Raw genomic sequence first — 13,391 nt, forward strand, 5'->3', positions numbered from 1 at the left:
CATGATTGGAAGGATCATGCACGCCGCGGGAGTGGCGCCGGTGCCGTACCTTGTTCGAAAGAAGGGTTCAAAAGGGGAACAGTCCGTATAAAAACCCGAGACCAATGTTCAAGGGGCGGCAACAAGCCGGCCAGTGCCGTTTCTGCCGTTGGTGTGCTTATGCTTACAGCCTCCGTAATTGTGATCCCTTATCGACGGTAGACAATGATCCTTTCCAAGACATGGGCGAGCCTTTTCGCGCCACTTCAACACACGCCGACAGGCCAAATTCAACTTGTGTTGGGGGTGCTGGTATTTCTGGTGGGTGGATGAGTACCAAAGTTCTTTTGTCTTATCGGTGGTGTGGCACAATTGCATCTATGGTGGTGTGGCCTTGCTGACACCCTCGCTCACGTAGATCGTCATACACCGGGTTGTTGTGACCATCTACCGGCTATGGTTCCATCCTCTTTCCAGATATCCAGGCCCCAAGTGGTGGGGAGCGTCGGATCTCTTCTGGCTGTGGCGGACCAACGTCAGGGGCACCTACACTCGTGAGGCTCCGGGTCTTCAACGGAAGTTCGGCAACATTGTGCGCCTCGGGCCGGACCGCCTGATGGTGGACGGCAGCATCGCCTGGACGCAGGTCTTCTCACTCAACGCCACGGTACACGGCATGGATGAGTTCGCCAAAGTGCCGAACCAGCTGTTTCCAGGCGACTACAAGACAATTGTTGCCGCGCCGCGGGACGAGCATCGCCGTATGCGACGCCAGCTGAACCACGCTTTCAGTGACGCTGCGCTCAAGGAGCAGGAGGGCATCATCGGTCGTTACGTCGAGAAGCTAGTCGATCACCTAGAGCGAGCGTCGGGTGCCGTGGACATTGTGACCTGGCTCAACTACACCACGTTTGATGTCATTGGAGATCTGACCTTCGCCGAGTCATTCCACAACCTCGATGACAGCAGCTTTCACCCGTATGTTTCGGGCTTCTTCAGGGCCATCCGTGGCTTTGCGTATAGCCGAATGATCCTGGCGAAGCCGCACCTCACACCGTTCTTCCTGATATTTGTGGGCTGGCGTGAGATCTGGACCGCCATCTCGACCATGATGGAGAACATGAAGCTGGGCGACTCGAAGGTGAAAGCGCGAATGGCTATGGGCGCCGAGCCCAAAGACGGCCGGCGCGATTTCATGACGTACATGATGCGGGAGACGCGCGATGGAAAGCCGGGCTTCTCGGAGCAGGAAATCATGATGAACAGTGGGTTGCTGATCGGTGCCGGCAGCGAGACGACAGCGTCGGCTGTGAGCGGCTTTTTCTTCTTTGCCGGCATGTCACCAGCGGCACTGGAACCGTTGATCGAAGAGATTCGGTCTGCGTACAAGTCCGAATCGGACATCAACCTAGTCAACACGCAGCATCTACCATACCTAAGGGCAAGTATAGATGAGACACTGCGTTGTTTCCCCACTGTCGTCGAGACGCCACCTCGTCAGTCTCCTGGAGCCATGTTTGAAGACAAATGGGTCCCTCGCGGTGTGAGTTCCTCCTAATCGCTTTATACCATTGCCTCTGCACCAACCATGAGACTGACATGAATCATCGCTAGACGCTCCTCCACGTGAACCAAGTGGCGACCATGCGAAACAAGGGTAACTTCATTGATGCAGAGAGCTGGTGTCCGCAGCGCTGGCTCCCCAAGGCGCATCCTCTGTACGATCCGAGGTTTGAATACGACAACAAGGCTGCTTTCAAGCCCTTTAGTTACGGGCCTCGAGACTGCGCCGGCAAGAACCTGGCGTACTCAGAGATGCGGCTGATGATCTGCAGAATCCTATACCGGTTGGACTTTGAGTTGGTCGAGGGCCAGAAGCAATGGTACACCGATAAGCACGTATGGAGCGTTTGGGAGAAACAGCCTCTAAACTTGAGATTCCGGCCTAGATTACAACACTGAGAGTGTTGAAGGAGCACTTGGCGACTGACTAGAAGATGGATCAAGAAAAGAGGCGTATATATCTACCGAGATCTAAATTTAGATAGGACAGAGCAATTACTCTGCTCAGTCATGTAGCTGACTGGGAAGTGCTGTGTAATGTACACTCGCTCATGGCATTTCTTGCTGGAGCTGGAGACGGCCTATCTAATGACTTTGACAAAAGTCAGGCACACGGGTTTCCGAGACATAGACGTATCCAATCTAAGGTGAATAAGTCCCAAAGGCACCTGACGGCAGCTGCAGCCGTTCCTCAACCTCAGCGTTCTATGGTGTCCTGTTCCCATTGCAAGCGACCCAAAAGTCTCAAAAGCCTGTCAATGATACGCTGAAGGCCTCCCCCATCGTTGATGAAGGACTGGTCGCTGTCGCTGAGAGCCTGGGTAGATTGGAAGTCCTGGAGCAGACTGTGGTGGGTCACTAGACTCTTGTAAATAATTTGAGAGGCGAGAATATTTGCCTCATCGTCCTGTAGAAGAAAGCCTCCGAGGGTCATCTGCGTCCGGGTACAGGTGACAGTAGTAGCGGGTAGCTTGAGTGAAAACAGATGGGCGCTGCCGAGGCCTGCCGTGCCGTTCGTCAGTTTGCTATACAGGCCGAGGCCGAGGATTTGGGGCGACGGAGACAAGAGTATAGATAGATCATAATAGCAACGCCGAGACTATAGATGTTGAACTTACGATCCGGCGATGTCTGTGAGAAGTAGTCGATGTCTGTGTAGGCGTATGTAGTGGCCTCGAAGAGAGATAGGAGCTTCTCGGAGGCTGTAGTCAAGGCACAGGTGACGTTGGCATTGTTGGTATTGTCATTGTTGCAATGGCGACAGCGTGTGGCCTGGCGCCATTGTTCGACAACGGAGTGATGAAGCTGCATGACGGCGTCGAACGAGACGATACCCTCCTTTGGAATTTTCTTGAGCAGTCTGGATGCTTTTCGGGCACAACTACACTTGGACGTCGACGCTGATGCCGACGCAGAGGGGATTGCTTGTGCTTGGTTTTGTTCGTACTCATGCCAGTCGCTAGACTCGTACGACGATGATATTGACGCGTGAGATTGCGGCCCAGGGGACCCCTGATGGTTTGGAGCAATAAGTCAGCAAGAAAGTCTGTAAAACCTCTCCCAGATAAAAGATGATAGATTGGTGCTTTGGTCACCTCGGAACTGTAGTCGAAGATGCTGCTGTGTGCCATCGGGACGGTATGTCATATGACCATGAGGGAGTCGAATTGAGTAACACTCATAGAAGAGGAAGACGAATGGAAGACGGTGACTCGGCCAATTGGCATACCCAAAGAACCGGTAGGTAATATCAAGAAAACACCCAGATAAATGCTTGCGAAGTGGCCAAGTTCGGACAGAGGGTGTTATCAAGTGAGCGTATCGAGAACGTACATGGCAGCGTAGCCTCGATGGAACCATTGTGATTCAGACCTTCCATCACAAAGGTGACAAAAGTCTCCAAAGGACCCCATCCTGGCAAGCACGCAAGAGAACGGATAAGGTAGGCGCAACCAGGGTGGCCTCGGGATGGATGCAGGCAACAGCCCGCCGTTGAGCTAAGGTAGCGCACCGTTCCTCCCTCAGGCTAAGTGGGTCTCTGATTGGCCGCTCCGCGAATGGACTTCCACTACCGGCCACACTCATCACTACCTACCTACCTTACTCCGCACCATTGCGCGGTACAGCGGTACCTAGCCAGCGGCACACCTTACCTAAGCACGTGCCTAGGTACCGCATTAACCCCACTTGCTTCCCGTCCCCGGGGGGTTTCCTGGGGTACGTACAGAAAGGTACCTCCACCAGCCCTTACGGCCATGAATGAAGATGCAAGCACGTGGTAAGGTAGGTATCTACAACAAAGTGCCTACCTGCTTTGGAGTCCCCGACGGCATCCAGACCCAAGAGGGTAAACGAGAGGCTTGTCCTTCCTGCTTTTCACCGCGGTGACGGAGTTTGGACATTGACCTTTCCATCCAACGTGCACCTCCTGATGCGTGTGACATAGGATGAGTGCCTACCGGTATTGGTATATGGTGGCAACGAGATCCTCATGTATGGTTGGAAGGTATTGACCCGAGCCCACTTTGCTGTGCCTTCCTCTCCTCCACCCCGTCCTTTACTCCAAAATAATGCCACTTTTGGTAAGATAGAACCTTATTGAAACCTTCCTACAGTGGACCATAAATCAGGGGAGGTACGGATCGAGAAGGGGCACGAAAGAAAAACACAGAAGCAAAGAAAAAAGATTATACGTATGATATCAAGTACTTAAGCCCCCCGACGGAGCAATCCGCCGGGGCCGTACCGTGTATTACGTATTAGGGAAAACTAGGTATATTACGCTCTATACCTAACTACTAATCAAAACTCCCGACCTTCCCCCGCCCGTCTAGAGGGCGAGCTACACCTACTCTAATGCATATAAGACCTCTTAATACTAGCCTACGTAAACGGCTAGATCCTATATTATATACTCTTTTTTATTAAGGGTTAGGGGGCCCCTTATATATTCCCTTATATCTATAATATAGCTTATATTAGAGGGATTTTTAATTTTATAAAATATAATTTCTAAGCTAATATTAATATATTAAATTTTAATATCTATATTAGCCCGGCTATTTACGGCGTTTATATTATTACTTAGCTAAATTCCGTACTATTAAAAAGTACTTTACTAATCCTTAGGTATATTTATATTAGTTACGATAGTTATAGTATCGAGCTAGCTAAAGAGGGTACTTAGCTTAAGAGGGGTAAACTTATTAATAAGTATCTTTAGAGAGTTCTAACTTATTAATTACTAACTATATACTAAAAAAGTAGTAGTTTATATATTAATAAGTTTATTTAATAGATTTATTTAGTAGATTTATTTAGTTTAAATAGAGAGTAATTTTAAATAATATTAGAAATAATAAGGATAAAAAGAATTTTTATAAGCTATAATATAGTAAAGTAGTAAATATTAGCCTATTTAGCCCTTTTTTTTAAAAACTTCTACGTTATTATTAAAGTTTAGAACCTCTGTAATTAAGGGCTACCTCTAATTATTACAGCCGATTATTATAGCTAACTATTATAGCTAACTTTTATTATTAACCTTTTTAGTTAGCACTACTACGTAATAAAAAGGGTAGCTTACTTATTTCGAATTATATAGCGGTTTTCGTATTAAAATTATTATATTATATTAAGCGCGTACTTAGGGTATATTATACGTATTATATAATTAAAAAGTGTATTATATTATATAATTTCCTTTAAAAGCGTGATCCCATTAAGGTCGATCTTTTGTGCCTATAAAGCCGGAAAAAAAACCACTATATCAAGTACTTGAGAACCTGTCTAAGGTAAGGTGTGCAGGATATCAGCTAGAATGGCGTCCGATTAAGATGCTGGGATTGGGCAATGGGCAATGATAGCAAGCCCCGTCCCAAATTAGTCGTTGACTATACTGGCACTCTTTATTTGATAGCTTGACGATTGCCATTGACGGCTTACAGATGGCGGAGGAATGGGTACAACCCCAAATTCACAAAAGTCTCAAACGAGTCTCGAATGACTTAGGTAAGGGTGGGACAATTATTCCCGACTGGGGGGGTGTGAAGTGTGATAAAGTATGGTATTTCCGAATGATCCAATAACAAGAATGCGTTTGCGCCGCACCCTCATCACTCGACTGCAGGGCACGCTGTACCACCCATTTGAGAGCCGGCGTAATTTTGCACCGCTCTGGTCCACATTACAAATCTGGGCAAGTCGGCAAGCAAACAATCCGATTCACTCTTCACCCTATCGCGAGGTACGTACCGTTTGGGATATTCAGCAATTTCACCATGGCCAGATGGTGCAAGTCACGGGCACGTCGAAGTGTCTTTTTTTTCTCCTTCAAAAAACCAAGAAAATCACCTCTCATCTCCCTTTCTAGTGGTTTCGTATTCAAAAAGCATCCGTTGCACAAATCATTCGATGCTCTGCGAGGAGGCGAAGCAGACAATACTGCAGCTATCTCTGTTAGTCGCCCTTGAATAAAAAGCCATCATTACCACCATCACAGCAGACAAGATAACACCAATTGCCGGAGGAACAGCAACAAAACACCGTCACAATGGCCACCGCGACTCCAGAGGACCAGCCACGCTCACAACCTAGCGTCGAGCTGACGCGCTCTTACGAGAACAAGACCGAAGCAACCCTCGGCCACAGTCACGATGCAGCCCCTGGGCCCACAGCACCAGTCGATAGCGAGAAAGGAACTGGAAGCGCCGACGGCGATGACGACAAAGCAGAAGAGGGCGACTACGCCACCGGCTTGAAGCTTTTCATTCTGATGACTTCCCTCTTGCTATGCCAATTCCTTGTCGCCTTAGACATGGTGAGTCTTCTGCTTGCTTCACCCCCCCCCCCTCCTTCCATTGCTCTCTTATGTCACCTTTGCAACTATCTTACCTTACTAACACCGTATGCCAACAGAGTATAATCGCCACTGCCATTCCCAAAATCACTCGCGAATTCCAAAGTCTTGATCAGGTCGGATGGTATGGCTCCGGTTTCCTCCTTACACTCGCCGGCTTCGTTTCTCTCTGGGGCAAGGCCTTCAAGCATGCCAGCATCAAATGGGTCTTCTTGTCCGCCGTGGTCGTCTTTGAGCTTGGGAGCTTGATCTGTGGTGAGTGGACTAGCATACCAAATTTCCAATGGTCGGTTCCTTGTTCAGTGGCTGATTTGGCCTTTATATTACAGGTGTGGCTCAGAATAGCACTACCCTCATCGTCGGTCGCGCCATCCAAGGCTTTGGAGGTGCTGGCATGACCAGCGGAGTCTACCTCATTGTCTCCGTCTCTGTCGTCCAGAAGCTTGTCCCTGCCTTTTTGGGCCTTCTTAGCGGTATCTTCAGTGTTGCTAGTGTCGTCGGCCCCCTTCTTGGTGGTGCATTCACGGACCGTCTTACTTGGCGTTGGTGGTGAGTGTCTTCAGCATTACAGCTCCATATTACCGTGAAGTTACGGCGCACCGGGACTGACCTGACGTTTCCTCAGCTTTTACATCAACCTCATCGTCGGCGCGCCCTCTATTCTCTTCCTGGCTTTCTTCTACAAGCCACCTGCTCACCACAAAATCGAGCCCATTGGCTGGAAGGACTTCATCTATACTTTAGACCTGCCGGGCGTCGCTGTCGTTCTCGGCGGGCTGACGTGCTTCATCCTCGCCATTGAATACGGTGGTGTCACCAAGGCCTGGAACTCGGGTACCGTTATCGGTCTGCTGGTCGCCTTCGGTGTCCTCGTCATAGTCTTCATTGTTCTCGAATGGTACCAGGGTGACCGTGCCCTGCTTGTTGGCCGTCTCATGAAGCGGAGGACTATCGCGGCCTGCGCGGTCTTCGTTTCCATGTAAGGCTCCTCTCTCTCGGGTAGAATTTGGTTAACCTATTCTCAGGATCAACTTCTCCTTCTTCCCCTTGGCCTACAATCTTCCAATCTACTTCCAGGCCGTCAACGGAGTCTCCCCCTTGCAGAGTGGTATCCGATTACTGCCAACTATTCTTCCGATGAGTAAGTTCAAGTGATCACCATCGTTGATGACAAGAAGCTGACCGCATCGTCTTTAACAGCGCTGTTCAGTCTCTTCTCCGCCCCAGGTATTGTGCTAGTCGGATGGTACCAGCCGTGGCTAATGACCGGCGCATCGCTCGCCGCCATTGGAGCCGGCCTCATTTACATGCTAGACATCGACTCCACCAGCGCGCAATGGATCGGCTTCCAGTTCGTGGCCGGCGTCGGTACGGGTCTGGCAATGCAGCCGCCCGTCATCATCGCCAACGCCATCACCCCGAAGCAAGACAACAGCATGGCCATGTCGGACGTGCTCTTCTTCCAGTTCATCGGAGGCACATTTGGCATCGGCATGGCGCAAGCCATCTTCAACAACGGCCTCATCAGCAGCTTGCCCGAGCTGGCACCGATGGTTTCTCCGGCCGAGGTCCTCAGCATTGGCGCGTACGACTTGAAGAACGTCTTGTCGGGTGATGCACTGACTGGCGTGCTGAGGGCGTACATGCGCGGTCTGCACAATGCGTGGGCCATGAGCATCGCTGGCGCCGCCGTCGCCGTGTTCTTACCCCTGCTGGGAGCCTACATGAAGCTCCCCAAGACGCCCCCCAAGAGCTGGGATGAGAAGCCGACGACCGACAAGGCCGACGCGTGATCTTGATTTCTGATTTGGTGTCTGGACTTTCCAAGTCCAGAGAAGGGCCCCTGGCAGCAGAAATGCCCCCCTCAAGGACCAAGACTTACACACATGGGAAGCTAACAGCGGGAGACTGGGAATCTTTGTGTGAAGATATGATCTCCTTGAAGAACCTTTTTTCTTCGTGGTTCCGATAGAAATTTGAAGACAGAATTGGCGTGATGGATCGGAACAGGATTCAGGATTGCGGTGTAATGCATTCACTGTCATAGATCCCGTGCAAAAATAGACACATTTCTTGTACGCTGTACGCAACTCCGAATTTTTTTGGTTGACCTCTGCTGCAACTCAAGCTCAAGCATCCATATCGGCCTAGTGAATCTTGTGAAAAACGTACTGCTTGCCTACGTCGAATTTGAGTTGTGGTGGGCCTGAAGAAGTTATCCACACGATCGTCCGTCCGAACTACCCGTAAATGGACGCAAGGTCAAAGTTACCCGCCACACGTGGCTAGCGCATGGGTGGCTGGATTACGGGAGGCAAAGCTGTGATCGTAATCATTGATGATGGAACGGTGAAAGCTATAATCTGACAAAGCCTCACATAAGGCACTCGGGAGGTGGCAGATTCAGCCGTTAGTTTGCTCTGACATGTGAGAATGGTTCTGTCCAGCGAATGGAATCTAGCGAGGTCCCGTTAGTTGACGGCTTCTGTCGGTCCGTTCCGTTCCCGTGGCTGTAGGTACGTGCCTAGTATATCGGCGACAAAATTATCTTCCACTCAACTCACATGCTCGTCTGTATCACTATTACTACAATTATCATTATTACCATTTGATGATATCTCTTCTCGTCTTTAATTTCTTTATATTCCATGGGTAATATACCTTGAACAGCCTAGGTAAGGATTATGTAGAAAATGAAGGTAGCAAGAACGGTAAAGAATTCACTAGGGTAGGATTCAATTGAACGCATTGAGCATTGGCAGGCCTACTATTTTGTCACCGATGGCCGCCTACCTACTCGAGATAATGTCCCATACGAACCGCGATATTTCCAGATGTTTTAAACTCCTTCCAGAGTCGAATGTGCGACGCGACATTGTGCCTGTGTATTACTTTGGAACTTCCGTTTAGGTTTGGTCCATACCTACCACACCCGGTGCCGGGTGGAGACCGTCAGCGAACGGGTGGCCGCCGCCCGTAGTCATGCCGGGTTCCGACAAGGAAAGTACGAGCAGAAAGGGACCTTGCCTTAGCGCCCCCTAGCAGCCGTGAGGGGGCCCATATGATTTGGATAGACACGCCCCACCCCCCTCCCTTTCAGCCCTCCTCCGTATCTCTCATTCATCGACCATATTTTCTCGCATGGAAGCCAAGCAGGCAGAAACCCAGGATGGATGAGGTGCGGTTGCTTACGAACTAATTGCTCATTTGAGGATGATCTCTCTTGCAGACTGCAGCGACCAATTCCTTCGAACAAAAAGACCGAGAAACAAAATAACCGATTCGTCAGTTTTCCGCTCCATTCAGAACCACTTCACGACCCAAGATAATACCGCCACCGCCTCTCGCAGTATCAGCAGCCCAAAATGGTCCGCTTGCAATCGCAATGTAGCAGTCGAGACGATGAGAATCCTCTGTCTTCATGGCTACGGCACGTCCGGAGCCATCCTTCGATCGCAGCTCGACGCCTTCATCCACAGGGCCGACGCGAGCTACGAGTTTGTCTTCCTCGATGGCGAATACGAATGCCAAAGAGCCCACGGTCAGTCACTTCGTCTGTTCTACATGTGACCCTATGCAATGCTGATGTAATCTTAGGTATTGGCAAGTTCGCACAGCCTCCTTTTCGATGCTTCAATCAATCCTTTGGCCCCCATGCCATCCAGTCGTCCCTTGACCACCTCCAAGACTTCATTGACGACGAGGGTCCCTTTGATGGTCTCTTGGGCTTCAGTCAGGGCGGCTCCTTGGCCCTCGCCTACCTGATTCAGATGGCCGAAACCATGGCGGCCAACCCAGGAACCCCGCCCGCATTCTCCTTCGCAGTCTTCCTCTCTACCATCGTCGCCTTCTCTCCGGACCCGAATTTCTGCTCTCACCTCATCACTGGCCTAGCCCCTAGCGACCGCGAAAACGTCCTCGCAGGCTTTCCCCGCGGCGCCACCCACAATGACTACGCCGCTCTCACCGGGGCCCCTGAGCGCGCTATTTTCTTCAGCTCCCTCGGGAAGGTCCTAGAGACATCCATCGTCGGTGGCTTCATCGCACCGGACACGCCTCTTGGCCTCGAAGCGCTGCTACATTCCGAGTCGGTAGCCACGAACAATGACATTGACCATCTCCCGCGCATCATGCATCCCGTCATCGCCTCGCCGGCCTGCAGGGTCCCTGTACCAACCGTCCATGTCGTCGGCGCCCTTGATGACCCGCTACTGGTCAGCATGTCGAAGCTGATGGAGGGGCTCTGTGAGGCAACGCTGACGCGATCGCTGGTGCACGACGGTGGCCACGATGTGCCGAGGAAACCGAGAGATGTGCAGGCGTTATGGTCCGCCGTCGAGTGGGCTACACGAGAGGCGGCAAAACAGGTGTGGTAATCTGGGTAGTGACAACGGGAGTGCTGATGATTCTGGATTTCAGGTACGTCGGGCAGTTGATTTCGGGTGGTTTTACTCTTGTCAAGTTGTCCTTGTGGTGTGGGGCTGACGACATGGAACCCCGAAGACTCGACTAGCGAATTGATACTCCGATACTCGGTAGAAAATACCTCGATTTTCATTCGAGTGTTCAGTAAGACTAGATAGATGAAGATCCAACCATGAACAGAATTTTCTTCCATTTCTGATCTCTATTCTGACCCTGGCTTTCTCTTACACAATCTCTCAGCACCAAGATGGAAAAAACTGCCAGGACGACCCTGAGCACTGCTCGTTATTCGGACAACTGGTCTTCCAAGGGCGGGTGGTATCTCGTGTGCGCCTACTGCGCCTGGGAGACGATCGCTCTGACGCTGTCGACGCTCTACTCCTTCGCGCAGCCAGTCGTGCAGGAGACGTATGGCGTGGGTAACGTCCAGATCGTCACACTGGGCCAGTCCATGCAGATCATGGGAAATATGCTTGGTGTATCGCTGCTGAGCCCCCTCTCGTACGACTCGAAAAACAGGTCCCCTTGATCGAGTCTTCCACCTTGCTAACCTGACGGGACGGTAGGGATGTCTTTGGTCGCAAGACCGTTACGATATTCTCCATGCTGGCTTACTCCGTCCTCAACCTAGTCAGTACATACCCATACACGCCCGCTGTTGAACCGTGTCATAGACGGAGGGGGACCGTCCATATTCGGGACTAATCAGTAGAGTACAGGGAACAGCATACGCACCCAACCTACCCACCCTCATTCTCTTCATGTTCCTGAGCGGCGCCGCCTGGTCAACCTCCCTCTCTCTCGTCCCCGCCGTTTTCAGCGACCTGTACCTAGACAGAGACGACATTGGCCAGCCCATTGCACTCTTTGTCATTGGTGCCAGCGTCGGGCCCACCCTCGGCGGTGTCGTTGCCACGGCTCTCATGGACGCTGGGGCTGATCTCAAATGGTACTTTTTGATCACTGTCTTTGTTAGTGCCGCGTGCGCTATTCCCATGTCGTTTGTGCCCGAGTCTCTCAATGCGGCCCGGGCCGGTGATGGAAGCAAGGTCACCGGTCCGGTTCCGCAGACTAAGCTTGACGCCAGTCCAACCCCGCGCGGGAGGTGGTATTTCCTGACGAGGGTTTGGTACCTACTTGCCACAGAGCCCATCATCTGGATCACGGGTATCTACAACGGCCTTGCCAACGGTGTCTTTGTTCTAACTGTTGGGGGCTCCATCACGACCCTGACGGAGTTCAAGGGTCTTCCGTAAGCAACACCTCTCTACTTGGTTTCTTTCTTTTCTCCGCGTCATCTGCAGACTTGTCCAGCACACACTGAATGACTGACTCGCGGCAAAGTCTGATGGAAGCCGCCATCTCCATCATCTTCATGGCCATCGGCGTGGTACTCGTATGGTTCGTCATGCCTACACAGACCCGCCTCTACAGGGAAGACAAAAAACGACACCACGGCCGCGCCCTCCCGGAGTCAAGACTCCTGCTCGTCCATGACGTGATCTGGATGTTCCCTGCCGCCTTAGCCTGGTCCGCTTTTACAGGCGGCGCCGCGTGGGGTAAATGGCACCAGGCCGTGACGGGCGGCGTCGTTGCGTTTACAGACTCGTTTCTGTACCAGTGTCTCTTGATTTACATTCTGGGTAAGTTGCGAAGCATCACGTCCCACATGCCGTACTTTTTACGAGATGCCGAATGCTGATGCGAGGGTCTGGAACAGACTTGTACCCCGAAGAAGCCGCGTCCGCTACGGCGGCCTGGCTGATACCCTGTTTTCCTGTACAGGCTGCGGCTGTGCACTTTGGTGTCCCCATGTTCCAGAAGCTCGGCCCGGAGTGGGCTTTCGGTCTGCTGGCTGTCTTTACGGCTGGGTTTGTGGTACCTGGGTTTTACGCGATCAAGAGGTATGGACCGGCGATGCGGGGGAGGTCCCCTGCGACTAAGAAGGGCTTTCGGCTTTGAGTTCTTGGCTGATCCTCATGTCTTGTATTGAATATCACAACTTGCCGCCTGCCCGCGTCGAATAATGGCCAAGGTAGGCGACGGGTGAAGATGTTAATCACTGCATTGGAGTATTCGCGACGAGGTACTCACTTTGTGCTCTGGAGGTTTTGCTGGGGCATATAGTTTATTGTTTGTCTTAATGGCTGAATGCCGAAACACAAGGGTTCATGAACTAGAAGCTATCATTACGCTGTGGACACGAAGTGCTGCGGGGGAGTATGGCAGTGACATAAACATATAGAATCGATAATCGAGTGATGGTATGGGATCCCGACCTCACCCTTCTGTAAGCTACTTTGTTCAACTATGAATATTCTGACATTGAATACGATGATAACTTCACCCCAAACTCATGCATGGCCGTGCAAAAGTTTTCCGACATAACCTAATCGGGCAATAATGTGGTGTCTTGACCAATCAGATGGCTTCAACGGAAAGGCGCACAGCTTCGCATGCGGAATAGATCTCGATTCAAACCCCATAGTCTGCGCTCGACGAAAAGCTTGCACTCGGCCATGTAAACATCCTCAAGCAAAAGCAAAGAATCAGTTGACCGTCTGCA

At 51.1% G+C, this 13,391-nt stretch overlaps 4 protein-coding genes across 4 annotated transcripts; 3 read left to right on the plus strand and 1 right to left on the minus strand.

Annotated features, from left to right (window-relative positions):
- Positions 1 to 104: 104 nt before the first annotated feature.
- CCOS01_07280 (uncharacterized protein) lies at positions 105 to 1,941 on the plus strand (the record flags this gene model as incomplete). Its single annotated transcript, XM_060455446.1, has 3 exons — positions 105 to 320; positions 398 to 1,522; positions 1,594 to 1,941. 3 exons carry the CDS (start codon positions 105 to 107, stop codon positions 1,939 to 1,941), a joined length of 1,689 nt encoding a protein of 562 aa, XP_060313338.1.
- A 298-nt stretch (positions 1,942 to 2,239) lies between these two features.
- Positions 2,240 to 3,173, minus strand: CCOS01_07281 (uncharacterized protein; the record flags this gene model as incomplete). The annotated part of the gene is made up of 3 exons (XM_060455447.1): positions 2,240 to 2,544; positions 2,661 to 3,054; positions 3,138 to 3,173. The coding sequence occupies 3 exons, from the start codon at positions 3,171 to 3,173 to the stop codon at positions 2,240 to 2,242; spliced, it is 735 nt and encodes a 244-aa protein (XP_060313339.1).
- Positions 3,174 to 6,094: 2,921 nt separating this feature from the next.
- CCOS01_07282 (major facilitator superfamily transporter) lies at positions 6,095 to 8,193 on the plus strand (the record flags this gene model as incomplete). Its single annotated transcript, XM_060455448.1, has 6 exons — positions 6,095 to 6,361; positions 6,460 to 6,655; positions 6,730 to 6,949; positions 7,026 to 7,379; positions 7,426 to 7,541; positions 7,601 to 8,193. The coding sequence occupies 6 exons, from the start codon at positions 6,095 to 6,097 to the stop codon at positions 8,191 to 8,193; spliced, it is 1,746 nt and encodes a 581-aa protein (XP_060313340.1).
- Positions 8,194 to 9,802: 1,609 nt separating this feature from the next.
- CCOS01_07283 (uncharacterized protein) lies at positions 9,803 to 12,787 on the plus strand (the record flags this gene model as incomplete). The annotated part of the gene is made up of 7 exons (XM_060455449.1): positions 9,803 to 9,941; positions 9,998 to 10,772; positions 11,066 to 11,326; positions 11,392 to 11,455; positions 11,545 to 12,077; positions 12,170 to 12,468; positions 12,546 to 12,787. The coding sequence occupies 7 exons, from the start codon at positions 9,803 to 9,805 to the stop codon at positions 12,785 to 12,787; spliced, it is 2,313 nt and encodes a 770-aa protein (XP_060313341.1).
- Positions 12,788 to 13,391: the final 604 nt, after the last annotated feature.

This window comes from Colletotrichum costaricense (genome assembly GCF_030867565.1).
Source record: "Colletotrichum costaricense strain IMI 309622 chromosome Unknown Scaffold_7.1, whole genome shotgun sequence".
Lineage (NCBI taxonomy): Eukaryota > Fungi > Ascomycota > Sordariomycetes > Glomerellales > Glomerellaceae > Colletotrichum > Colletotrichum costaricense.